Source organism: Aulonocara sp. 'chitande type north' Nkhata Bay, linkage group LG6 (genome assembly GCF_057382095.1).
Source record: "Aulonocara sp. 'chitande type north' Nkhata Bay isolate Kocher_YH1m ecotype deep benthic linkage group LG6, A_spYH_male_GT1.1, whole genome shotgun sequence".
Classification (NCBI taxonomy): domain Eukaryota; kingdom Metazoa; phylum Chordata; class Actinopteri; order Cichliformes; family Cichlidae; genus Aulonocara; species Aulonocara sp. 'chitande type north' Nkhata Bay.
Genome location: NC_141349.1, coordinates 41,591,585 through 41,616,595, shown reverse-complemented (window position 1 = coordinate 41,616,595; position 25,011 = coordinate 41,591,585). Strand labels below are relative to the sequence as shown.

General features: G+C 42.4%; 2 protein-coding genes across 19 annotated transcripts in view; both read right to left on the bottom strand.

The window, feature by feature from the left end:
- Positions 1 to 14,844, bottom strand: part of rims1b (regulating synaptic membrane exocytosis 1b) — a 92,895-nt gene extending 78,051 nt beyond the window's left edge. For all 18 annotated transcript variants that reach the window (XM_086297032.1, XM_086297046.1, XM_086297043.1 and 15 more), the window contains exon 1: positions 14,435 to 14,844. In XM_086297032.1, coding sequence (XP_086153158.1) covers positions 14,435 to 14,601 — 167 coding nt within the window. In that variant the 5' untranslated portion in view covers positions 14,602 to 14,844. The remainder of the gene's footprint in view (positions 1 to 14,434) is intronic.
- A 4,797-nt stretch (positions 14,845 to 19,641) lies between these two features.
- Positions 19,642 to 24,580, bottom strand: LOC147328569 (keratin, type I cytoskeletal 19-like). Its single transcript, XM_086297053.1, has 8 exons — positions 23,933 to 24,580; positions 23,172 to 23,254; positions 22,761 to 22,917; positions 22,035 to 22,199; positions 21,788 to 21,913; positions 21,375 to 21,595; positions 20,375 to 20,409; positions 19,642 to 20,275 (listed from the first exon to the last, which is right to left on the bottom strand). The coding sequence occupies exons 1-8, from the start codon at positions 24,563 to 24,565 to the stop codon at positions 20,169 to 20,171; spliced, it is 1,527 nt and encodes a 508-aa protein (XP_086153179.1). The 5' UTR covers positions 24,566 to 24,580; the 3' UTR covers positions 19,642 to 20,168.
- Between the last annotated feature and the right edge of the window lie 431 nt (positions 24,581 to 25,011).

Here is a 25,011-nt window from a genome sequence, read left to right as displayed (position 1 = left end):
AAAGTCAAATACTGTTGATGCTGAGAGTACTCACAATTATGGAAACATGACTCCAACTTTAGGCTGACTTTGTTCTGCATCTGTTTAGATGAAACATTTGTTTTCAGCTTTTTGTGCTGAATCCATAGGCTGTACATAAAAGATGGACATAACTAAGAGATCTGAAAAGGAACGAAGACTTTATGGTCTTAATCACTAGGTTCAAGTTTTGCCTTAAGATTGAAAACTCACTACAGTGGGAGTGTGTAGTTTCCTCATCGTGTGATTACAGATTTTAGTACATAAAGAAGAAAACAACAACAATTGATAACAGGATTTCACAAAGTAAAGGCTGATATCACAGTGGTAACATCTTGTGCTTATGTAGTCTACATTATTTAAATTCATGACCACCTAGGTCACTGACTATACTATACTCGTAGAAAAAGCATCACTTTCCCTTTGTTGTTAATTATCTGTTTGATTCCATATGTCTGATTCAGGGACACAGTGGGGGTGGAGCCTAAAGGTGCTTTTATGCCACCTGTCGCACGGCACGACAGTGGTTGACTCCATCAATTTTAAGATCAGTGTTTGCATTATACAGTCTTTAGTTTTAATTGTTTAACAAAATGCATGGACGGCATGGTGGCACGGTGCTTAGCACTGTTGCCTCACAGCGTGGGTTCTCTCCGGGTGCTCCAGCTTCCTCTCACAGTCCAAAGACATGCAGTTAGTGGGGATAAGTTAATTGGTGACTCTAAATTGCCCTTGTCTATGTGTCAGCCCTGTGACAGACTGGCGACCTGTCCAGGGTGTACCCTGCCTGTTGCCCTAAGACGGATGGATATTTTTGGAAAAAAAAAGAAATGTAAATATCTGCATACACAGAGGGTTTAAAACTGACACTCCTTCACATAGTTTCATGGGGGAACCAGCAGTTCAAATAACTCAGTATCACAAAAATTATGATTATTCTTGACTAATACGGATTTTAAAGTATAACCAATACAAGCGTTAAAAAGGTGGAAAAGGAGACTTCCGGTTTATGTGACTATGGCGTAGGTCGCACCGAGCGTAGCTCCTGCAGAGTCTAGTTATTATCTAGCATTTCCAGGCACATTTTGACGGGTTTTTTTCTTTTTGTATAGTTCCGAGACAAGACTGTTTTTGCCTTTTGTGTTTACAATGTCGCGTAAGGTTAATAAGAGCGCAAGCACCTCTCAGCCGAACTTGCGGCCTGCTGCTAACACTGCATCCCCGCCTCGTGGTAAAACTTCGCCACGGCCTGGGTCACCCGACACGCCGCTCGTCGATACGGAAAAATTCACGAAGGCTGAACTCCTCTCTGAACTTCGTGAAGAAATTTCATCACTGTTTAAAAAGGAACTGACGGCAGCGTTTGCGGAGAATCTCACGTCTATCAGGTCCGACATACAGCAACTAAAAACGGACCTTTCCTCAGATATAACTACCATGCGGCAGGAATTCGCTGGCCTCAGGAGCACGGTTACGGGGATGGAGCAGTCTCTCTCCACATGTACAGATGATATTGTCCACCTCCAAGCCAAAGTTGATGCGATGTCAAAGGAGTTGGCCAAATTGGAGAATAAATGCGAGGATTTGGAGTCCAGGTCTCGCCGCAATAATATACGCATTGTTGGTGTGCCAGAGGAGAACGTCCTGTCCGCTACAGATGTGTCCATGCTGTTGATGGAGGCATTTCAGCTTGGGAAGGAGCCGCTTGTAGACAGAGCCCACCGAACTTTGGCCCCCAAACCTAACACCGGTGAACGTCCCCGTGCTGTGGTTGTGAGGCTGCACTATTACGCGGACTGTGCTAGGATTCTCCAGAAGGCCAGGGAGCTGCAGAGAGTGCAGATAAATAATATGACCATTTCTGTGTTCCCCGACCACACCGCTAAGACAGCGCGGGCCCGTGCGGCTTTCAATGAGGTCCGTCGCCAGCTTCGCGGCATCCAGGGAGTCCGATTTGGGATCCTCTATCCGGCAAGACTACGGATCACTTATCAAGGAATGCAGCGCGACTTCGTCTCGCCAGATGAGGCCAAGGAATATATTAAGACAATAACCACAAGATAAAAGATATAGCAGGACAATGTTTGTCTGTTTGAAATAGCGTATGATCCTAATCCAAACATCATTGTGGTAAGCTAAGTTTGTTACTCTGCCAAACACTTGTTTTGTTTTACCTGTCTAATAGTAAAATATAATTGGGTTATTTTTATTTTATTTGTGCCTTTTAATCTATTGAGAAAAGACTCTGTTGGAGCTTTGGTTTGACACGGTTCGTTTCGTAGTCGGGAGCGTTTTTGTTCAGATTGCTCCGGGTGGGAGCGTGCACTGCCGTCTCCGTCGTTTGGGGATGGGGGCTTTTGCTGTGCAGGGGGGAGGCGGGTGGGTGTGTTTGACGTGTTATTATTATTTTTATTCTGAAGCTGTACTTTTGTTGTTGTGGGTTTGCGTTGTGTGTTTGTGTGAGTGTGTTTTTCCCACTTGTTCTTTCTTTGGGGGTGAAGAAATAAGTATTTTCTCTTTTGTCTTTCTGCAATGATCAGCACTTCAGGTCAGTCCTTAGGCAATAGTGGTATTAGATTTTTAACTTGGAATGTCAAAGGTATGAATAGCCCAATTAAACGATCTAAAATATTTACGCATCTTAAACGTTTAAAGAGTGATGTAATGTTTTTGCAAGAGACCCATTTGCGAGATCGGGATCATCTTAGGCTCAGGTGCCCATGGGTGGGTCATACTTTCCATTCAATGTTTAATTCAAAAGCCAGGGGGGTGGCGATCTTAATAAACAGAAGGGTACAGTTTACAGCCTCTGAGATTAAAGCTGACAAAAACGGGAGGTATTTGGTTGTTGTAGGCACCATGTACAATGTACCCGTCCTCTTAGTCAATGTGTATGCGCCAAATTTTGATAATCCAGGTTTTACAGATGCACTTTTGAGTAGTCTCCCTTCCCTTGATACTCATCTTTTGATATTGGGTGGTGACCTAAACTGTGTTATTGATCCTGCCTTAGATCGTTCGAATCCTCGGACCCTGACCCAATCCTCTATGTCCAAGTCTATTTCTAAGTTTATGTTTCAGAATGGTTTTGTAGATCCCTGGAGGTTTTCTAACCCTACTGCCAGAGCGTACTCTTTCTTTTCTCAGGTACATCAGTCCTTTTCGCGGATTGATTATTTTTTTGTGGACGGTTCCCTTATTCCAAAAGTACTGTCATCTACATATCATCCTATTGTCATTTCCGATCACGCACCACTTAGCGTTGACATCAAGCTCATAGCCCAGTCCTCTTTTTCCTCACCCTGGAGATTTAACTCTTTGTTGCTTTCGGATGAGGGGTTTGTTACCTTTATCAAATCCGCAATTGATGAATTTATGGTGTTTAACGACAGCAATACTGTTACGAGGTCATTGCTTTGGGAATCTCTTAAGGCATATGTGTGTGGGCAAATAATTTCTTTCTCTGCCCATTCCACTAAAAGCCACAAAGCCAAACTTCAAACTTTGACTACACAAATTTGTGACATAGATAGACAGGTTGTTGACAGTCCCACTCCCGATTTGCATAAAAGACGACTTGACTTGCAGACTGAATTTGATTTACTTTCTACGGCAGATGCTGAACGTCTTTTACTTCGTGCGCGTGCGACTTATTATGAATATGGTGATAAGCCCAGAAGGCTTTTGGCCCATCAGTTAAAACGTCAGGCCTCGTCTCGATTAATTTCCCAAATTAAAGATGCGGCAGGCAACTCGGTCTCTGATTCAAAGGAAGTAAACGAGGTGTTTAAGACGTACTATTCCTCCCTATATGAATCTGAATCTGCTGCTGACGCCTCAGAGATGGATTCTTTTTTTAACGGTCTTACAATGCCCACTGTCGATCCTGTTATAGCTGAACAATTAGATGCCCCTCTTAGGCTGGATGAAATTGTGCATGCAATCAAGACCATGCACAATGGTAAGGCACCAGGACCTGACGGGTTTTCAGTTGAATTTTTAAAAACTTTTATAGACAAGTTAGCCCCACTACTTCTTTCAGTGTATAATGAATCTTTTGAACGTGGTCTATTGCCCCCTACATTGTCTCAAGCACTAATTACTGTTCTCTTAAAGAAGGGTAAGGATCCTACGTCTTGCACCTCGTATAGGCCTATTTCACTGCTGAATGTTGATGTTAAAGTCTTGGCTAAAATTTTAGCAATTCGCCTTGAAAAGGTTCTTCCTACTATTATTTCAGATGAACAGAATGGCTTTATTAAAGGCCGCCAGCTGTTCTTTAATGTCCGCACGCTTTTGAATGTCATTCTTTCCCAACACTCAACCACTAATCCAGAAGTAGTTATCTCACTTGATGTTGAGAAAGCTTTCGATCGTGTAGAGTGGAGCTTTCTCTTTGCGGTCTTGCAAAGATTTGGTTTCAAGGACAGATTCATTTCATGGATTCGACTGTTGTACAGGGCACCCCAAGCCAGTGTCTATACAAATGGTGTTTCCTCTGGCTACTTCTCATTGTCACGCGGCACGAGACAGGGTTGCCCCCTGTCCCCCCTACTTTTTGCTATTGTAATTGAACCCCTATCTGTAGCTTTGAAGGCCCTTCCTCATTTTCGTGGTATTTCCCGGTCAGGCCTTGACGTAAAATTGTCTTTATATGCAGATGACCTGCTTCTATATGTTTCTGATCCCTTATCTAGCATACCATCGATTGTGTCTCTACTAAACAAGTTCGGCTCTCTGTCAGGTTACAAAATAAATCTTCTTAAAAGTGAATGTTTCCCCATAAATTCTTTAAGTCTTACACTTAAACAATCTGACATTCCTTTTAGACTTAGCCCTGCTGGCTTTAAATATTTGGGAGTTAACATGACTCGTACTTTGTCTTCTCTATACTCTTCCAATTTCTCCCCTTTAATGACTCAAATTCAATCAGATTTTCAGAGATGGAAATCGCTACCTTTGTCCCTAATTGGTCGGATCAATGCTGTAAAGATGAACATTTTGCCTCGATTGTTATTTCTGTTTCAGAGTATTCCTATATTTTTACCTAAAGCTTTTTTCAAAAAGTTAGACCAGCTAGTTACATCGTTTTTGTGGGGAGGGAAACACCCCAGGGTGAGGAAATCATTATTACAGAGACTGACATTTGATGGTGGTCTTGCCTTGCCTAACTTTTTATTTTACTATTGGTCCTCTCATGTTCACAAATTGACCCATTGGCTTGAATCTCAAGACCTGCTGTGGTGCAAACTGGAACGCCTGTCGTGCACTTCCTCATCCTTAGAAGCTTTATTATTCTCTCCACTACCACTTAAGCCTTCTCATTTCACCCAAAATCCCGTGGTACAGTCTAGTCTAAGGGTCTGGTCACAATTCAGGAGTCATTTTAAGTACATCTCTGCGTCAGTACACATGCCCATCACGCAGAACCATCTGTTTACTCCTGGCCTCATTGATGGTACCTATGTACAGTGGAAGCGTCATGGTATTAATACATTTAAGGATCTCTATAAAGATGGCACTTTCTTAACTTTTTTAGACCTGTGTTCAGAAACAAATCTTCCGGCTACCAATCTATTCCGTTATTTTCAGGCACGGCATTGCACTTCTGCTCTCTTCCCCTCCTACCCTCTTCTCCCAAATGTCCAACCGTGGGAGGAATTCTTATCCCTTAAACCCAATAAGAAGTCAATTATATCTTTAATATATAAACAACTTATGGATTTAAATGTCCATTCCGTTGCTAAAATTAGGGGGGCTTGGGAGCAGGAGTTAGGAATAATTTTTTCGGATCAGCAATGGGAGAAAGCAGTATCCAATGTCCGTTATAGTACGTCCTGTGCCAGGTTACAACTCATCCAGTTCAAGGTGTTGTACAGGGTTTACTATTCAAAGTCTCGTCTGTCTGAGATTTACCCACAAGTGATGGATCAGTGTGAGAGATGTCATGCCACCCCATGTGACCTAGGTCATATGTTCTTTCTGTGCCCAAGACTCCATGGCTTCTGGAGTCAGTATTCAGTTATTCTTTCCAAAGCTCTTGGGACCCAAATCTGCATGGACCCTTTTCTAGCTGTTTTTGGGCTTCCAGTCAACACTGGTCTAACCGACCCTACACACTTCAAAATATTAGCCTTTACATCACTTTTGGCTAGACGTTGCATCTTACTCCTTTGGAAATCTTCAAAGCCACCTTCAGTTTCTTTTTGGTTTAGAGATGTGATGTCATCTCTTAAATTGCAAAAGATAGGCCTTGTGGCGAAGGGCAAATACAGAGAATTTTATTCTATCTGGGGCCCCTTCGTGGACTATTGCAAGTCATTAAACGCTCTACCAGCTGATTAATATCATGTCTCTTCCCCCCCCCCCCCCCCTTTTTTTTTTTTTTTTTTTTTCCCCCCTTTTGGGGTTTGTGTTTGTTTTGGGTTTCTTATTAGGTTTTGTTTTGTTTGTTTACTTAAGCGTGTGTGTAGATGTGCCTGTGTGTGTGTTATTGTGTCTGTTCATGTAAGAAAAGCTAAAAAATATGTGAGGGGAACAGATTGTGTTGTCATTGTAAACTACTGTACACTTGTCTCTCAATAAAAATATTTAAAAAAAAAAAAAAAAAAAAAAAAGGTGGAAAAGAGGCTGTAACAAATCTGGCTGAAGTTCAGATTCCAATGTTTTTAACCCTTTTTACAACCAAACAACCTTCCCCAAACTTTAGTTGTTGTTGTTTTTAACCATAACCACATTATTTCTCCTGAAAGTAATAATCAGAGAATATCTGATAATGGCAAAAGAAAAAGAAAACAATGTGCACATGGCAGAAGTGAGCGTTAAACAAAAACTGTCACTGAATGTCATCGGGAGTTGTAAGAATCCGTCACTGTGTTTGGTGAGCATTGTTTCTGGTGACAGAAAGCTTTCAATTGAATGAATGCTGCAGAAAAGCCCGAGAAATAGTATGCAGAAAATGTGTGAACAGGCCCGTCCACATACATTCTCTGGCTTTCAAACCTAGATTCTGGCCCATATTTACTGCATTGGACACACACATGCATACACACAGGTGCACTACGCTCTTTTTTTTCCTCTTGCAAATTAAATGAAAATTAAGTAAAAAGATGACGGACGGAAGCTCAGAACCATGCACACAAACACACGCCGGGCTTCTATTCCCTCCAGGTGTTGCAGACACACCCGACTGCCTCGAAGTTCTTTTAATTAAGAGCAAAGTGTGACGATCCAATCCAGGAAACTCAAACACACACAGAAGCACATGGACTCACACTTGCTCCAGCTGTCTGGAAAGCGAGCGAACGCTCGCTGCAAAGCAACAGGACAAACTGTACAGTAACGCAGGCGTGCTGTCTTTGTTAGAGTGTCCTTTCCTTCTGCAAGCCATCTGGGTTTGTGGCTGTTTGTGTTTCACTTCTCGTTATAAGGACAGCGGTACACATGCTGTCAGAACGTGTGCATCATGTGGAGGTGGGTGGGTGCCGATTTTGAGCGTACAATCTTGCATGAGTGCGAGTGTTTACCAGTGTAAAATAGGAAAAAATGGGCACACATGCTTCCCTGTGTGCATTCAAGTATCCGTGCTCACAGTTTGTCTGTGCGCCGGGACAAAGTGCAAACACTACACACTGTAATTAGTGCAATTTAACTTCAGGACAAAAATGAATCAGGTTAACAAGAAACAAAAAAGGTTCACAGCATCAACAGCAGCCAGTGAACTGAATACTTAAATATTTCAGGAACCACTTCCAAGTGTGTGCTATTTCCAGACCTGATCCATAATTCAGCATTAGCATTTTTCTCCCAGAAACCTTGAAACTCTTCAGTCTGATCTGAAAATGTTGCTTTTAATTTCAGCTGAAAGACAACAAGTTTTTTTCTTTACTCTGGAGACATTATTTGGTAAGGTGACATAATTGTAGCCGCTGCTGTCACGGCCCCGGGGTTTGTGTGGTTTTTGAGTTCTTAGTTAACATATATTTGAGTTTTAGTTTCTGTCTGGCTCATATCTGTTTGAAGATTCAATTTTCTGTTTGGTGAACTTTTAGTTTCTTCTGTTGATTTCTTTAATATTCTAGTAGACTGTTTTTTTTTATTTCTTGTTATATTTGTCAAGTTTTTGTTTGTTGTTATTACGTTAAGTGTTCTCTGAGGATGAAATTCACTTTTGTGATGTTGTGTTTGGTTCACATCGTGATCATTTTAGCAGTAGATGTAGTGGTACAGTCTCCCCAGTGATTCCCTCTTTCTGCCTCTGTCTCATCCATGCGCTTGTATTCATGGTTATCTAAGTGTGATTCTTGAATCTGTTGTTAGTTGTCTTTTGTTTATTTCCTATTTTACAATAAAAGCAGGGTTTCTTTCACAGGTTGAAACAGGGTTACTTCTTCCTTTTGTAATTGGCTCCCTTGCCCTGATTGCCTGTCTCATGTCCCTCGTGCTGGTCAGTCCCCATGCAAACTTCAGCGTAAACGCAGTTTCTTCTCTTCATTTTATTTTAATTGTCCTTTTCATTTTTTCAGCTTTTAAACACAGAAACAGCATCACATTGAGTTTCGCCAGTCTACCGGATAAGTGGGTGGACAGCTAAGTCACAGAAAGTAAACGGCATTGGATCATAATATTTACCAGGAGCTTGTTTTTTCATATTTTAAAAGTTCTATAGTTGTAGTAACTCTGTGAGGTTTTTACGTGTAAATACTGGTTACCTGTAACAGATTGTTTACATACAGGAACTTGCAGAAAGGGGAGTGGTCTATTTTGAAAGAACTACGACAGAGTCAGGCAGGACTTCTCTGGTCTCGACCTCTCACCCTGTAACATCACAATCTATCTCTCACTGTTTATGTAAATATTAAATAAGAGGAAAACAATCAGTTCAATAAAGTAGAAACCAGACTCCACACATTAGAACAGATGCTAGAACCAAAGACCCAGCCTGTTTTTGACCTTGTCTCCCAGCTGTAGCAGCCACATCAGACGGCACACAGGGCGGAGGGCGCCGCTGCCCTCTCCATGCACCCTGCAGCCTTACAGCATTGGGGAGCTCTGGTAAAGGGAGATTAGCTGTGTGTGTGTGTGTGTGTGTGTGTGTGTGTGTGGGAAACTTCCCATTCTTTCAGTCTCGCCCTTTCCTTCTCTTCCACCACTCTAATCCTTAAAACCTCTAAATCCTCCCTCCTCTCCCTCCTTCTGTCCCCCAAGTCCTTATTTCTTCTGCTGCCCATCTGGTTTCAAGGAACAATCTGCACCTTGTACAGATCAGAAAAAAGTTTAAAGTCCTGAAAACAAAACCAACGCAGATGTGCATGCTCATTGATTCAATGGGTACGACTGCTGATGGTGCTTTTACTTCTTTCCCTTAAGATCAACATAAGCGGAGGCCTCCATTAACATCGCCTACCACCCCTGTGCTGTGCATCCACCCTGTCTACAAACTCTGCTCTGAGCACATCAATATTTTAAACATTATTTCTATATTTACGTTTTGGGAACCTCAAAGCTCCCAGGGGTGGATGGAACATTGAGCAGAAAAAAGATTTCCTGTTGTGCTTAGAATTATTTGTTCCTGAGATTATGGTCACTGCTGCATACTGCATTTTGATCCTTCCCCTTTTGCACGACGGCTCCCCTGTACCAACCTTCCTCTGGATTAGGAAGTCAATGGAGATTTAGCCAAGTCAATGGAGGGAGTTTCTGAAGTCTACAATGCATTAGAGGAGGACAAAGCGTTTGTTGTAGCTGTGAATTAGTGAAGGAAAACCCAGGTGCTGACTTCTCACCGCCTGTGAGCTCAGAAGCAGGTGATCTGGCTCTGCGATGTTTCTTTCATGCTGGAGGTTAAACTCGTGACAGATAAAGTCCCATATCAGTATAACCTTATCGCTGCCAGCTGCTTGACTCTCAGGCAGTGCTGGCCAGGTGGAATGGTCTTGATGTACTAAGGTACTGAATGTCCTTTTGGCTGTAGGCTCTCACTGGTGTTGGAAAACATCTCTGGACATGAATGCATGAGGAATAAACCCTACACGTTCAACAGACAGTGTAGAAGCACACAAATAAAAATTTATCAAGGTCTTAAATCCTTAAATTACAAAAAAGCAAAAAACTTTTCAATTTAGTGCCCTGTTGGGTAGCTACGTCTCCTTTATACTCACTGATTTCTGCTTCATTCACAGACAGCAACATGTTTTCATCCCCAGACATTACGTGCTGTCACTCTATCAGGTACTAGTCACATCCAAGTAGAAAAATGAAGCCAACACGGAAGTGCCAAAGCTGCACTTCCTCTCATGGCCACTTGAATCTGAGAGACAATTATTTTTTCAATAATTCATCTGTTTGGATACTGGAGTGTGAAGCTTTGCCACTTTCATTGGCAGGCGTCCAGACACAGGCATCTGCCAGGCGTCACCTCTGCTAACTAGAGTGAAATTGCAGTATTTTATTTCTCTGTTACTTTCTGTGCAATAGCACCTGTGCAGCTTGCTACGTTTGCTACCAAGTTACCAAGTTTGCTAGTGTTAGCTGAAAACTTGAAACTCCACCCTCTAATCCAAATATGGTCACTTCTAGCAACATTAGCATTTTCTGTAGCCAAAACACTAATATTGAAGCTGCAAAATATCCTGAAACCAATGGGTGATGTCGCTACACCGTTCCTCACCATTACACACAAAACCTCCTTGGACGGCAGTCTTGACACACTGGCTATAACTGCGGTGAACACTGAGAGACAACAGTCACATTATATAGAGCGACAGTGGCTGCATGAGGAGGCTGGAGTCAGAAGGCTGCAGTTTGCCTCCTGCTGGGAGCGTTTTACTTTCATTTTCATTCTGATTAGTTTGCAGCTATGAGCGTAGAACTAAAGGCTCTTGGTTAGATGTAGAAACAGATGCGTTACTTCATTACTAAAACCGTGATTTTTTTGCGAGTGTCTCATGACAGTGACGTAAGCAAGTGCGACGTTCGTGACAACAGCTGTGTGCAGATCAACAATGGATCATATATCGAGTGCGGGAGAGAGTATGAGCGTGCAGCGTTTAAAGCGTGGAAGTACTGACCTTACTTTGAGTTTGATTCCATAAAAAGTGACAAAAACATTAGTGTCCGCTGTGCGTGGGAAGAAAACTTCTTTTTACAGTGAAAAAAACCCCTAAACCTCCGAACAAGCACTGAGTAGCTACGACGTAATGGGAAACTCACAGAGAAACTCGCGGATTCTTCCACTGACCGCGGCACACCTGCACCAGGGTAAACCTCCGCCTACCCCAGTCCTGCTTTACAGGTGAAAATAGAGCAACAGCACCGCTGAGTCTTTGACTTTATTTATTTTCTGCTGTGTTTTACTTGCATCTATTTGAAAGACTGAGTGTAAACACAAAAAATATTTTATTTTATGTGCTGGAATGTGCAGAAAATAGGTTTAAATGTTAAACTAATTTCTTCCAGTCAGAGAATGTTGCATATAATTAAATTTTTGCTTGATGCATAAAGTTAAAAGATTAAAACTAATAAAACAAGTTTTAAAAAGAGACTTTTCCATTTGATTACATTTTGTATGATGGATTATGTAGAAAAAGTAGAATTGGGCTGAAAGATCTATCACTTTATTACCTATTCAGGTTGTAAATCGTGTTTTTAAAAAGTAACTACGTAACTAAGTAACTAAGTAATTAATTACTTTTGAAAATAAGTAATCAGTAAAGTAACAGGATTACTTTTTTGGGAAGTAATCAGTAATTAGTTACTGATTACTTTTTTCAAGTAACTTGACCAACACTGCCTATAATGAACTTTACCTTCCAGTAGCGCCATTATACGTTCAAAATGAGAAGATTCAAGTTGCCCAGTAATCCAGATGATAATTTTTAACCTTAGATTTCCGTCCTAACGCACTGACTGCTATTGAATTGGTTGCTTCAGATTGCAGATGAGCACAGTTGGGGAACATTTGCTGCATGCACATCTTGCTTGTTAACTCCATCCATCCATTCGCTTCCGCTTATCCTTTTCAGGGTCGCTGGAGCCTATCCCAGCTGTCATAGGGCAAAAGGCGGGGTACACCCTGGACAGGTCACCAGTCTGTCACAGAGCTAACACATAGGGACAGACAACCATTCACACTCACATTCACACCTAGTGGCAATTTGGATTATCCAATTAACCTATCCCCACAAGTTGCATGTCTTTGGACGGTGGGAGGAAGCCGGAGTACCCGGAGGGAACCCACGCAAACACGGGGAGAACATGCAAACTCCACACAGAAAGACCCCGGCCTGATGGTGGAATTGAACTCAGGACCTTCTTGCTGTGAGGCAACAGTGCTAACCACCGTGCCACCGTGCTGCTTGTTAACTCATAATTCAAAACATATTGTGACAAGAAAACTTTTTTTCCCTCTAAAACAAAAGTCCAATTCCAGTAACTCTCTGCACTGAAGTATGGACTTAATCCTGGATTCTCATTCAGCTGTGACTATCCTAAATCTCTTGACCCCATTTGTGTGAGCGTGCATGAAGATGGTCATCGCCTACTGTTCAGCTGGAAAGCTCAAACTTACATACTTGTGTGTCCCTTGTTTTTATTGTTGTCCTGCTTGTAAAACATATGCTTGTCTCTTCATTTTTCCTGATTTCTTCTGTTCTATATAATTCAGCTTCTGTTTCTATGTGTACAGCTCTTCCATTCAAGCATGATCAAACTACACTGCCATCAATTTGCGTACCCCAGCAGGTATGCAAAAGATTGATTTACAGTTTAATTAAAGAGCTGAACAATTAAAGTTTATTTAAACAGGGACTTCAAAATACCTGGCCAAAGATCCCCAAGTGGCGAAACGTGCTTCTAGAAGGACTTTGACAATGAACCGCTGGGTTTAATGATGAAATGAAACCCGGTTTGAGTACGTTTCTGCTCAATAAAATATTAGTTCAGTCCTGTGTCTGGCTTCTATACTGTGCATAATAATCTTACACCATATAGTGGTAAATATCAAAGAGTGCCTCAGTAGCTAATGCCTGCACATTTCTCTAAAATCACATTACTCCTTTGGCCATGGTGTTCTGGTCCGGTTAATGATTAGCCAGATGATGAAGCCATTATTGACTGAACCTGCTGCCTGTGCCTCATGGAACATTAAATACATCACTTCCTCTCAAGGGGCCCAACGCTGGCCCTCACTCTGTTTCCCTTCAGTGAGGAAATGAAAACAGTCATTAGAATCAGAGAAGGACAGAGAAGCTAAAAGACAGCAGAATAAGGGTCCTCGCATGTTTCAGGAGCAAGTTATCACATACAGCCCTGACTCACAGTGTCTTAAAGATTGCTTGTGTTCAACCCCCGCCCCCCGATGCATCAAACTGCAATGCAACCCAGCTTTTGTAAAAGGCAGCTGGAGTACACCCAACCCTCTATAACGTCTCCCTATCATCTCATAGTGGGTTTGTTCAGTTTGAAGTGGTCCCCTTCTGTCATTTTCCCATAAAGCTTCTGTACAGCCAAGCATCCCCCAGACCAGCACTCTCTGTTCTTATTCTTCTCTCAGTTTTCTCTGACAGCCTGCTCGATCGACAAGCAGAGGGTTTACAAACGTCCAATATCATTATTATGTTGTTACAATTCTGTCTTTCCTAATCTGTATGTTATCTGGTTGTGGCCTGCTAAGAATGCCAACCACACCCCATCTTCTCCTCTCCGCCGAGGGGAGCACAGTCTTACACGCCGCCTCACCACCGGCCCTCTGCTGGGCTTATGAAAGCGGCTTGGTTCGCTCCAGGCCTGTGAGCTAGTGAGCTATAATGTCATTGTTTCTGCTGTTATTGTAAAGGATATCACACACACACACACACACACACACACACACACACACACACTGTCCGCAGAAACCTACAGCGATAAAGCTCACACTCCAGCCTGCACGCGTGCGTAAAAAGGGAAATCTGAGCGGCGCTGGATGTGTAAACCGACGGATGGGGTGCAGTCCCCATTGATGAAAACGAGTGGGTGAGGGCTGGATAATGCTATGATTCATCCCCTCCTCCCCTACCTCTCTCCCCATCAGCACTGTCACACCCCACCCTCACCACAGCCCCTTTCTACACCTGTTTGACCCGGGCCGTCTCCACTCACTGTGGCCGTAAATTGTTTTAAATGTATCGATTGTTTTCAGCAGCATCCGGTCTTCTAATGCAACCACGATTCTTTTCGGAAACACCTCCCGAGCCCTGGGTGCTGTTATATCGGTGGCTGCATGTTTGGGAACACATCAACACCTCCACAAGTGCAAAATGACGGAATCGCAGAGGCTGGTGGTTACTGGATGTGATGGTTATAATGGAGAGCTCGGCTACAAGAGCAGCTTTCTGTGCCTTAGAACTTCCACAGAGGAGGAAGAAAATGTTGCCCTTACTTTAGCATGGCTTGTTCTTTCTCCTCTTCCTCCTTTTGCCGAGCCATCACTGCCATGATTATCTTCCTTTCCTCCTCGGTGAGGTGGCTAAGGTCCGGCAGATCTGGCATGGACGGCGGCACGGTGGGTGGGCGAGGGCCGCCCTGGGGCCCCACCGAGGCGGACATCTTTTCGACCAGCACCACCCCACCACCACCTCCTCCTCCTTCTCCTCGGCGTGTCGTTTCGGCTGACAGGTTCCCCGGAGTGTTCCCGAGCCACACCTCACGACATGGTCGGCGGGCGTAGTGAACGCGGTAGCGGCAGCCGCAGCTCCGGCGAGTAGTGCGCGCCGCTCATGGTTGGAGGCACCCTCGGCTGTGCTTTTGTTTGTCCTCTTTATGGGTGTTTCTGCCCCCACCACGCTCTCGTCGTCGTTCCCCCCCACCCCCCGCCTGCCCTCCTCTCCCCTCCACCGCCCGGATTCACACGGAGCCCATCTCCGTTTTTTCACGCCGGGAATTGAGTCGAGCTGAGGAGGGGGCCGTGGTTCTTCTTCGCTCGGCTGATCTGTGGAGCCTCCGCCGTCGTCGGACTGGAGCTGGATGTGGGGTTGGTATAGGCGGAGTCCGTGCTCTCTCTCTCTCTCTCTCTCTCTCTCTCTCTCTCTCTCAGTCAATGGGAATGCAGCCCACCGTCATCTCCCGTTTTTGCAGAGGCGCGCTTACTCATGTGAGAATGGGGTCCTTAACCATCCCAGGCGTCGCTCGGGCACGCGCATCTCAAACCCACACAAAGTTCAGGGAGCACAAAGCGTGTCGGTGTCTGACACTACCGGCTGCTTCCGGTCCCCTTTCAATGCTTTTGTATTTCGTCAACTCGAATAAATCACCGCCGGTTTAATGCACGATCACTTTCAGCACCACGGACAGCTGCTCAGTTCTCTGTGAGCAGTTTCCACACCTGAGCGATTCCACGTCGTGTTTATGCTGTATTTTTGAAACGCTCCAAACCACGAGAGCAGGTAACGAGCTTATTCTCCCGTATTCGGACCTGAGATTGCACCAAGCACAAGCGAGCACAAGCAGCTGCTGCACAAAACCTGATCTAACCATTCTTTGACGTCATTTGAATCGTGTGTCCTGATACAGACTTTAGACTGACCTCCGTACTTCACGCGCTTTACTTTAGGGCAATGGAAGCTGGGCAGGGGTCTCTGACATTTCCATTTAACCCACCTTTCCTCTAACATTATGTAGCTCATGGTTTTGTGTTATTCTTGAAAGAAAAGTGGTTTCTCTGGGTCATTTTAGCCTTAGACGCATCCATTTATTTCCCTTTTGTTTATTTCCCCCACCTTTGTTCGTTATATATAAGTAAATGTTGACTAACTGCCAGGCTGATTGGTGTTCAGTCGGTTTTAATATTGTAGTTTCTTTCGTTGCATCCTTCCTTGTTAAAGGTGTGTGCTTAAAATAATTTTTAAAAAAATTAAACTCATCTAGTTATTTACTGAATGTACAGAAAAACAAAAACATTTTGGACAACTTCATGTTCAAAATATCTGAGTGTTGTGTTAAAGAGATAATAACCAAAGTCAAACTAGGGTCAGATGAGGAATCAAACAAGAACCACATGTTTGTTTGTTTGTTTGTTTGTTTGTTTGTTTGTTTGTTTGTTTTTTTGTTTTTTTGTTTGTTTTGGTGCAGATGCCATACCAGCACAACCCCAAAGTCAGCTGCGTTATCTCCCAGAACTAAAAAAGAGATCTTCTGCTTGTTATGCAAATGTGTTAACCACCACACTACGGCTAGATTATACCTTCATATAACACCGCTTCATACCACAAGATGGTGCAGTGAGTCAGAATAACCTTTATTTAACCAGCCAAATCAATAAAAGCAATAAAAGCAATAAAAGCAATTAATATACAGCAGGACATATCCAAAAACAATTCAATAATCCCACTGTCAAAACACTGCCCCCTAGTGGGGAAAATTGTAGTTAAATTCTGCGAATTACAAATTAGGGGCTTGTCTGGGATTTGCTGTCTCACATCCACAAGGGTGAATTGCATCAGGCTACACAGAGCATGTTGGAAGTCACACACAGGAACAGCACAGAGGACGTGGCCAGTTTCCAAAATAAAACACTCTGTCCAGACCAAAAGATTAATTTTCATTTAGTTTTTAAATATTTTTTCATATTTTTTTGCTTTTCAGGATAGAAATTCTAATTGAATTCATTTCAGTTTTATATTAGTATTATAGTATCGGTTTTTATTAGTTATTTTGTTTTTATTATGATTACATGTGGAGTCTTTGACAAAAATGTGTATTTGATGTTATGGAACAAATACAGGACAGGTAATACAAGTTTATTATATTTAATATTTTGACCAAACAACTAAAGATTAAAACAGAACATGTTTTCCATGTTTTCCTTAAACGTTTTGTTTAATTTGACTTAGATTCATGTTTAGAAATATTATTTACAATAAATAAAACTTTTGCATTTTAATTTTCATAGTTGGACTAGTTTTAAATAACTTTTAAAAAGTGAAAAAAGCAATTAAAAATGTGATATGTGTTTTACCAGATTTAACTAATAATTAATAAATACAAGATTATCAGAGTTTTGTGCCTCATTAAAAACTCTAACTTTACTATTTCCATAAAGTATGCTCATCATACTTCATTTATGTGTCAGCCACTTCTGTGTTTAATTAGCCAGCTTGGTTTGCTCTGAGAATAATATTATTTTAAACGGTTCTTTACAGAGAGCGAAACACGACTGGACACCACATGACATTTATTGTAGTCTGGAGGGAAGTTTGGTCCAAAATAAGGCAGAAAATAATGAATATTTGGGTTTCTCAGTAATCTGTACAATATTTTTTGAATGAATACACAGATTTTTAGAAAGTCTTTCAGAAACATTTTTAGGTTTCGTGTCTTTTTGTGTTTTTCACAATAAGAAAAACCTGTGGATTCCAGGTATTAAGTGTAAACTTCAGAGATCTGTTTGTATGATATCAGAGAGTGAGATGCTGGCAGCTTCTGTCCATTATTAATCTCACTGTCTGTCCTGCTCTTTCGCTTCCTGGCTCATTTTGCATTCAGGTCCGGGCTCCCAGGTTACTTCGATCCGCAGCTGGTTCCGGTTTCTCCCGGATGACGTAATGATGCTGGGTGACAGGCTGTGTCCGTCCAGCAGATGGCATTAAACTCTCGGCTTTTGTTTATGCTGCCGCCCGGCCTCCGTCACGTGACGTCACCGGAGCGGTGACTGTACCGCGGTGACGTCAGCTTTCCGTGGTGCAAGATTTTGTCATCATTTAGGTCGTGACTAGGGACCCCAGCCCTGAGTGGCACAGTCTGCTGCAGAGTGTGAAAGTCTGCAGGAGGAAGCAGAGCTTTAAGCGACCTTTACTGTTTTTATTTAACGAACTCTGACAATCACACAGGAGTAAATATAACATCATGCACACATAATCCGGAGTTTGTTTTTATCATATTGCAGCCTCATGTTACAGGAGATGAAACTACACCTCAAACTTTTCACTCAGGAAGCTTCTACCAGGAAGTGGAAAAACCGGGTCCTCTGGGCGCCGAGTAGTGATGCCCTCTCGCCAAAAACATGCGCTAGATTAACCACACTGGATGAGAACATGTAGCACTTAGTACTAGTATTTTCATCTGACACGAAAATACTAGTACTAGTGCTATCCTTTGTACTCTGTAATATATGTTACTGTGCTAATGCAGATAAAGCTACTCAACAGAATATAAGTAGTTAACACCATCTCAAAGTGATCTACATTTAATACATATATCTTCCTATAGTACATATTCATAATTTAAAAATACAAAATTTTGATGCTAAAACTTTTGCTTAAATGGAATTAGCCCACCCCCCTCTTCATAACAGTCTCACATGACACATATAAGAGATGTACTGGTCTGTTCCCACTGAAAACTGTGTCATTCTACTTCTGTGTGTCTTCAAATATATCTTTGTGTCAGCCAATATTAATTTTAAATTGTTTTTTTTTTTTTTTTTTTTTAAATTGAATCTAAAAATAGACATGACCCGAGTATGAAGCCTGTCCCAGCTGTCACATGGTGAGGGCACAAACAAGCATCACCTCCACTTGTCAAAGACTTTGCAGAAACAGGAACAGACGATCTTTGTGAGCATACTGATATCTAGTGGACACTGACATACACTGCATGAGCAGAGAGGAGTGAATCACTTCGTAAGTCACTACATGATGTTTATGTCTGTGCAGGTTTTCATCAGTCGTGGTAACTGTAAGAGCTTGAAAATAAAAGGCAACTGGACTTTTTGTTTTAAGTCTGTGAAGCCGTTTCACCTCTCACACAAGTGGTTTCTCAAACTAACAGGTGAAGACCACAAAAAGACTTGCAGCAGTCAATCTTCAGACTGTCACCATGTTTCTGGTCACTTAAAGTGAGAGTAAGGAACTCTTCCTCAGCTCAGCGCTGATTTCAGGTTTATGGACAACAAAGCAAAGAAAAACATTAGAATTTAAAATATGTTTGTGTGTAATTACACATAGTCTGTATTAAGTGATTATTAATAATCGTATGATAAATATGATAAAGCTAAAGTAACATCAATCTCGTACGAATGTTAAATGTTAAGAGCTGATCCTGAATACTCACCATGTTTGCAGCACAGTGTAGCTCATTCGATGTATGCCATGGATAAGGGTAGGAGTGATTAGCGGCGTTAGTTATTAATTTATTGTAAATCTGTAGACATATGTTTATATTTAATACTTACAGACAGGAATTGCCCACAAAACATAATTTTCATTTTAATTATGGTCTATAATTAAGAATATGTTGATGCATTTGCCTCCAAACAATCAAAGTGTGTGTGTGTGTGTGTGTGTGTGATAATTAATAACTACATCGCTTAGCCTGGCGTTGGTTACATGAAAGATATACCTGCTCTAAGAATACTATGTAAGCAAAGAAAATATTGTCACCTGCTAGTTGTTTTTGTACAGTCCCTAAAAGTAGCACCAAAACTGCAGTGTGTCACATTAAGTTTAATTATGAGGCATGTGCATGTTCTTTTTGCACAAAGGAAGAGCTGAAAGCTTTGTGCGCGTTTCTTGTGTTTAGGTTAGAAAATGACACGAAAAGGAAGGCAGATGTTTGTTCATTTGAGGAAATGAAAACAAGGACACAAAGAGCTCAGAGACACAAATGTTTATGGGAAGCGAGGTCTGCTCTCCTTCTGTGGAATAGCACAGCACAGTGGTCTAAGCATTTCAAGGATATTGGCTCCCTTATTAAAAGCATCATGTAACACCTTCAGCACTGTTAATGTAAGATTTGCTACATAAAATGCCATTTCTATTCATACAACATTGAAAATGTACCTTAATATTCAAATTGACTTTGCACAAACGCTTTTTCACTAATCTGCTTGACAGTGCCACCTAATGTATGAGTGAGGCACTGCAGGAGTAGACTCCGTGTCGCTGGTTTTTAGAAACTTTTTATTCCAATTTTAATAGCTTTGTTATTTTCTGAAACATTAAATCAGAATAAATATTTTCTGAGAAAAATAAAACCCAAATAGCAATCCCAAAAAAAAAAAAAAAGATTTAGGAGAGAAATATTTACAAATTCTCTTCCTGAATAGCTTTAGTAGACATCTGAGGACAGGAAGGGCACCTATTGGTTGTTTTTTTGGTACAGATCTGCTGAGAGTCTGTCTACTTGCTGATGACCTCTGTGTCTACATCTTCTGAGCGGGACACCACTTTCCCATCAACGATCTCCTCAATCACCACCTTTTTCCTCTGGGTTCTGACTGGTTTACCTGCGGAGCGAATAGGAACATAATTTAAACCTGTAGTATGTGTCATTTTACCAGGCAACAACACTGAGATAAATAAAAGCAGCAGTGACGTAAACTTACGTTCTTCTTTGACCTCGACGACCTTAACGGTTTTCCTGCACGAAAGCAAAAAAGTTAATTTTGGATTGCTACAAGTTTAAGGAAAAAAGTACTAAATGATGAACTTTTGGGTGCAGGAACTTTTAAAACTTTCCAAATGCGAGTCAGTGTCCACAAACTCCCACGTTAAAGTTTCCAGCTTTACAGCACAAATGAACATGTTTACAGCCTGGCATATAATAAAATAAGATAAAAAATAAAAGTCTTTACAGTCAATTTCCTCTTTTATGACATCTATATGGAGAGGGAATTTGTATAGCTCAGCTGGTTTGATGTTATTAAGGGTTAAAGTTTGCTTTATTTGGCCACAGAGTGCTGTATCCTCTTGCTTTCTGAGGATACTCGGGATACTGAAGTGAACCTGCCTTTCCTGTTTGTGCTTTTGAAACATTTTAATGTTTTAAGGATGCTTGGCATTCCCAAAACTTTGGTTTGCTTTAATAAAACAAACTATAACACAAAATTATGTTGTTGGGTCTTTTTTTTAATGCCCACAGCTTTAAGATTATGACACATTAGTTTTACTCATGTTTCCTTCTTCTGGCAGGAAGCGTTTTTACCACCATTTCTTCATCCAACCCTTTAACCTTTGAAAGCTGACAAGGAGTAACTCTTGAACTGTGCGGTTCGTATTATATTTCAGGCCTGCTTACAGAACAAAATGAATGGGAGTGCATCAGAAGTTAGTGAGGGTGGTCTTCGCCTATGCAGCTAACATTGGAAAAACCCAGGAACTATTCTACTGGTCGCCAAACCACGTCTTTACTGATTACAAAATTTTTATTCAATTTTTTTTGGATTAGCTGCAACTCCTGCTCCTCTCGTCAGCTTTGGCTGACTTTAAATGCATTGATGCCAGAGCACTAGCACATTAATACAGCCACTGGCACCAGTTTAAACCTCTGCTTTACTGCAAAAGTAGTTATTTACAGTGATAGATGTTTATTTATAAGTAACTTACTGTATATCCTCTCCATCCAGCAACCTTCTGTACTCTGCAATCTCCATCTCCAGCCTGGTCTTGATGTCGAGCAGCAGCTGGTACTCCATGGACTGCCTCTCGATGTCCACCCTCACCTCGCTGAGCTCCTTCTCCAAGCCGTCCACCATAGCCTGGAGCCGGGTAAGCTGCAGGCTGTAGCGGGACTCTGTCTCTGACAGTTGACCCTCCAAGGCAGATTTCTTCATGGGAGAGTAAACACACGAGGATAAAGGAGTGTGTGCCGAGTGCTAATTGCTTGTTTTGAAACTCGTATTTCCACTTGAGTCGCATAAGGCATAAAAAATGGTGACTGGCAGGTTGACTAACTGCGGTTTGTGGTGTGTTCAGGAAAATGCTGCAAATGTGTTGCTGGTATGTAGAGCCTTCCTTACCAGGCTGATCTGGGACTGTAGCTCGATCTGCAGGGCCTGCAGGGTCCTCTTGAGATCGTTGATCTCAGTCTTTGAGGACTGGAGGGTCTCTGTGCTGGAAGCCACCTGCTTGTTCAGCTCATCAAACTAAAAGGTATCAAAATGGACACAATAATGGTCACAAAGATATTCAAGCCATCGGGTGATCACATTTATTTTAGTGCAGTCATGAGATGATTCAGTTCAAAGTGCAGCCTCTTCTCCTCACCTTGACCTTATACCAGGCCTCCATCTCACGGCGGTTCTTTTCATTGATGCCCTCATACTGAGCTCTGATCTCATCCAAGACCTTGTTCAGGTCTTCCTGAGGCTTGGCGTCCACCTCCACATTCACAGAGCTGCCAGAAACCTGTCCACGCAGGGCTGCGAGCTCCTGAAACCATGACAACAGTAACAGGTAAGAGCATGAAATGCTAAGAGAGGAAAAAAACAGTTTGGGTCCTAAGGTGAAGAGCCAGTTAAAACCAGACTGTTACAGAAAGTACCAAAATTTATAAACACTGCATTCATGTAGCCTCACACTGATTCAGTTCATGACTCTGTGTGCTGCTGACTCGCTGTGTTTTCACTGTATCCCACTGTTGTTCTGTGTGGCCAAAGCATTTTTCTTTGAATGTGTTTTTTTATGCAGGTGGACATTTATGAGACTTTTGTCATCTAAGCAGACCTGGACTGTCATGTGAAAAGTCTTATCTTTTTTTATCAGCCTGAGGCTCTGAAGTCACATTAAAATGATCTAAACAAATTCGGGATTAACGGCTGTTTGAGTAGGCAAATGATGCCAAATTGCTGGTGAACTGACTCATCAAAAACTACTTTCATGCTTTTGTTCTGCACTCTGTTTTCTGGATGTGCAGCCCTGAGACTTTCAAAGTGCATCACATGTCTGTTTTTTGTTCTGCCACTCTGATGTCAGTGACAGCAGGCCGCTCACCTCCTCGTGGTTCTTCTTCAGGTAGACCAGCTCCTCCTTCAAACCCTCCACCTGCATCTCCAGATCAGACCTGCTCATGGTGAGGTCATCCAGAACCCTTCGCAGCCCTGCGATGTCCGACTCCACCGACATGCGCACCGCCAGCTCATTCTCAAACCTGTTGGGGATAAAATATTGCTTATATTGCTGTAGCTGCTCGATTGATGTTAAAACAAAAACAAATACAGACGATGTAGCGTTAGCTCAAAAACCAGCTGGGCCAGTTAAACCACTTTTTCCTTTTGTTGTTGAAGGTTACGGGTCAGTGATAATATCAAGAGAGAGCAAGAACGGGTGAAGTCACGTCTGAATAAATACCAGTCAGCTAATTATTTTTCCACCACACAGACATCGGCAAATGTTCCCACTCACTTGATTCTGAAGTCCTCTGCAGCCAGCCTGGCGTTATCAATCTGCAGCATCAGCCTGGCGTTGTCCTGTGTGGCCAAGCCGATCTAGGAAAAGTAAACAAAGCAGAAATAGCGTGAGTGGTTTCTAATCCGAATATAATACTACCACAAAGGCGTGTTAGTGACTCATTGTCCAGAATGTAGGCTGGCAAGGTTGGGTTATTACACAGAATAACTTTATTTATTCATTCCAGAGTAAATGCTTTAACAGGATCAAAGAACTATTTTGTTCATCAAGTGCGTCTGAGCATCACTCTTGGCAGGGTTTCTACATCCTGTTGAGTAACAAAGTCCAGTTTGTCATTTTGTGTAGTTTTTTTTGATCTGATCCACATTCCACGGACAGACAACTGAATGATGCTGCTGGTGTGTCAGCATGCCATATGTTATTGATAATGTTGCAGAGTAGCCTTATTGTGTTTAAAAGAAGCAGGTGACTTCCTTTGAAAAACAGGCGACATATGTTGAAACAATAATTTGTGTTTGATTTTTATGTTTTTCTTCAAACAAATAACGGCATTTCCATCATCACCTAATGCAGAAAGGGTTAAAAAAATACTAAGAAACGAAGGGAACTTAGTTCGGCAACATTCAGAGCTTATCAACAACAGATGTGGGAGATAAAAAAAAAGTTTAAAGGTTGGAAAGAAGAGTTCAGCTTCATTTTTTGAAGTTTTGAAATTGTTTTCTTTAGTTAAACATTTACTGAAGGGGAGAGCTCACCTTTTTGCGCAGGTCTTCGATGATTTTCTCATACTTGCTGTAGTCCCTGACAGTGGGGGTCTGCTTCTCGTACCACTCGCGGATTTGACGCTCCAGCTGCGCGTTGGAAGTCTCCAGAGAGCGCACCTTTTCCAGGTAGGAAGCCAGCCGGTCGTTGAGGTTCTGCATAGTCACCTTCTCGTTGCCTGATACGGAGAAGCTGCCGCTGTCACCTGAGAGCGTCTGTGACAAGTCAAAGCCGGAGCCGAGGCCGTTGGAGGCGTAAGACACCCGGACGTTTCTACCACCTGCCCCGCCATAGACGCTCATTGTACCCCGAGAGCTTCGCAGGCTGGGCGCGGAGGAGAGGGAAAGAGCGGATAATCCGTGGCGGATGGAGGTCATGATGAGTCGGTCTCTGTTCTCAGGTGCGGCGATCGCTAAGTCTCCACGAGTGGTACGCAAGAGGTGGTGCTGACGGAGCCCGGAGGAAGGTTTTATAGGGCAATGAGAGGAGGGAGCTGCCAAACAGGTATACTGCTCGTCACTGCAGGTGTGACCAGGCGTGGTGGGTCTTTTTGGTATTCGCTGTAACGGCCGCCACTGAATATTTTGTTCAAGAGGGTGTTGGCCATTGTTCTTGCCGTTCGTCATTTTCAATTAAGCCTCTTAATCTGAGGAGGAAATGAAAGATGAATTTCTCTTTTGGTAGAAGTATGTGGGAATGATCTTTATAGAATAATTCGCTCATAACAAAGACCAAAAATAATATCCTTACAGAGATGAACGTGTCACCCTAATGTGTCTCACAGTTGGCATTTTGACCTGTTGACACAGGCTGTAGACAGGATGCCCAAAGTCAGGCGCAGGTCCACCTTCTATGGGTCGGGTGAAATGCAGACTCTTTCCCTTTAAAGGTGGTCTGTGGCTAACAGAGACCAGACGTTAGCGTCTGCTCACATCTGTCTATGCCACATCTGCGGTTTTTTCTATGGGCCGCATTCTGAATTTACTCAGGGTGACTCATGGTGATTCTGCTCGGACACATCTGAAACATTTGCCAGTACTGTATGGTAGTTAAGCCATAAATGCAAATGCAG

Excerpts from the sequence above, each read along its gene's own strand:
- LOC147328569 (XM_086297053.1), bottom strand. The coding sequence starts at position 24,565 with ATGACGAACGGCAAGAACAATGGCCAACACCCTCTTGAACAAAATATT. Across the intron at positions 22,200-22,760 it reads TGAAGAAGAACCACGAGGAG|GAGCTCGCAGCCCTGCGTGG; the intron begins GTGAGCGGCCTG and ends TCATGGTTTCAG. Across the intron at positions 21,596-21,787 it reads TACAGTCCCAGATCAGCCTG|AAATCTGCCTTGGAGGGTCA; the intron begins GTAAGGAAGGCT and ends TCTCCCATGAAG.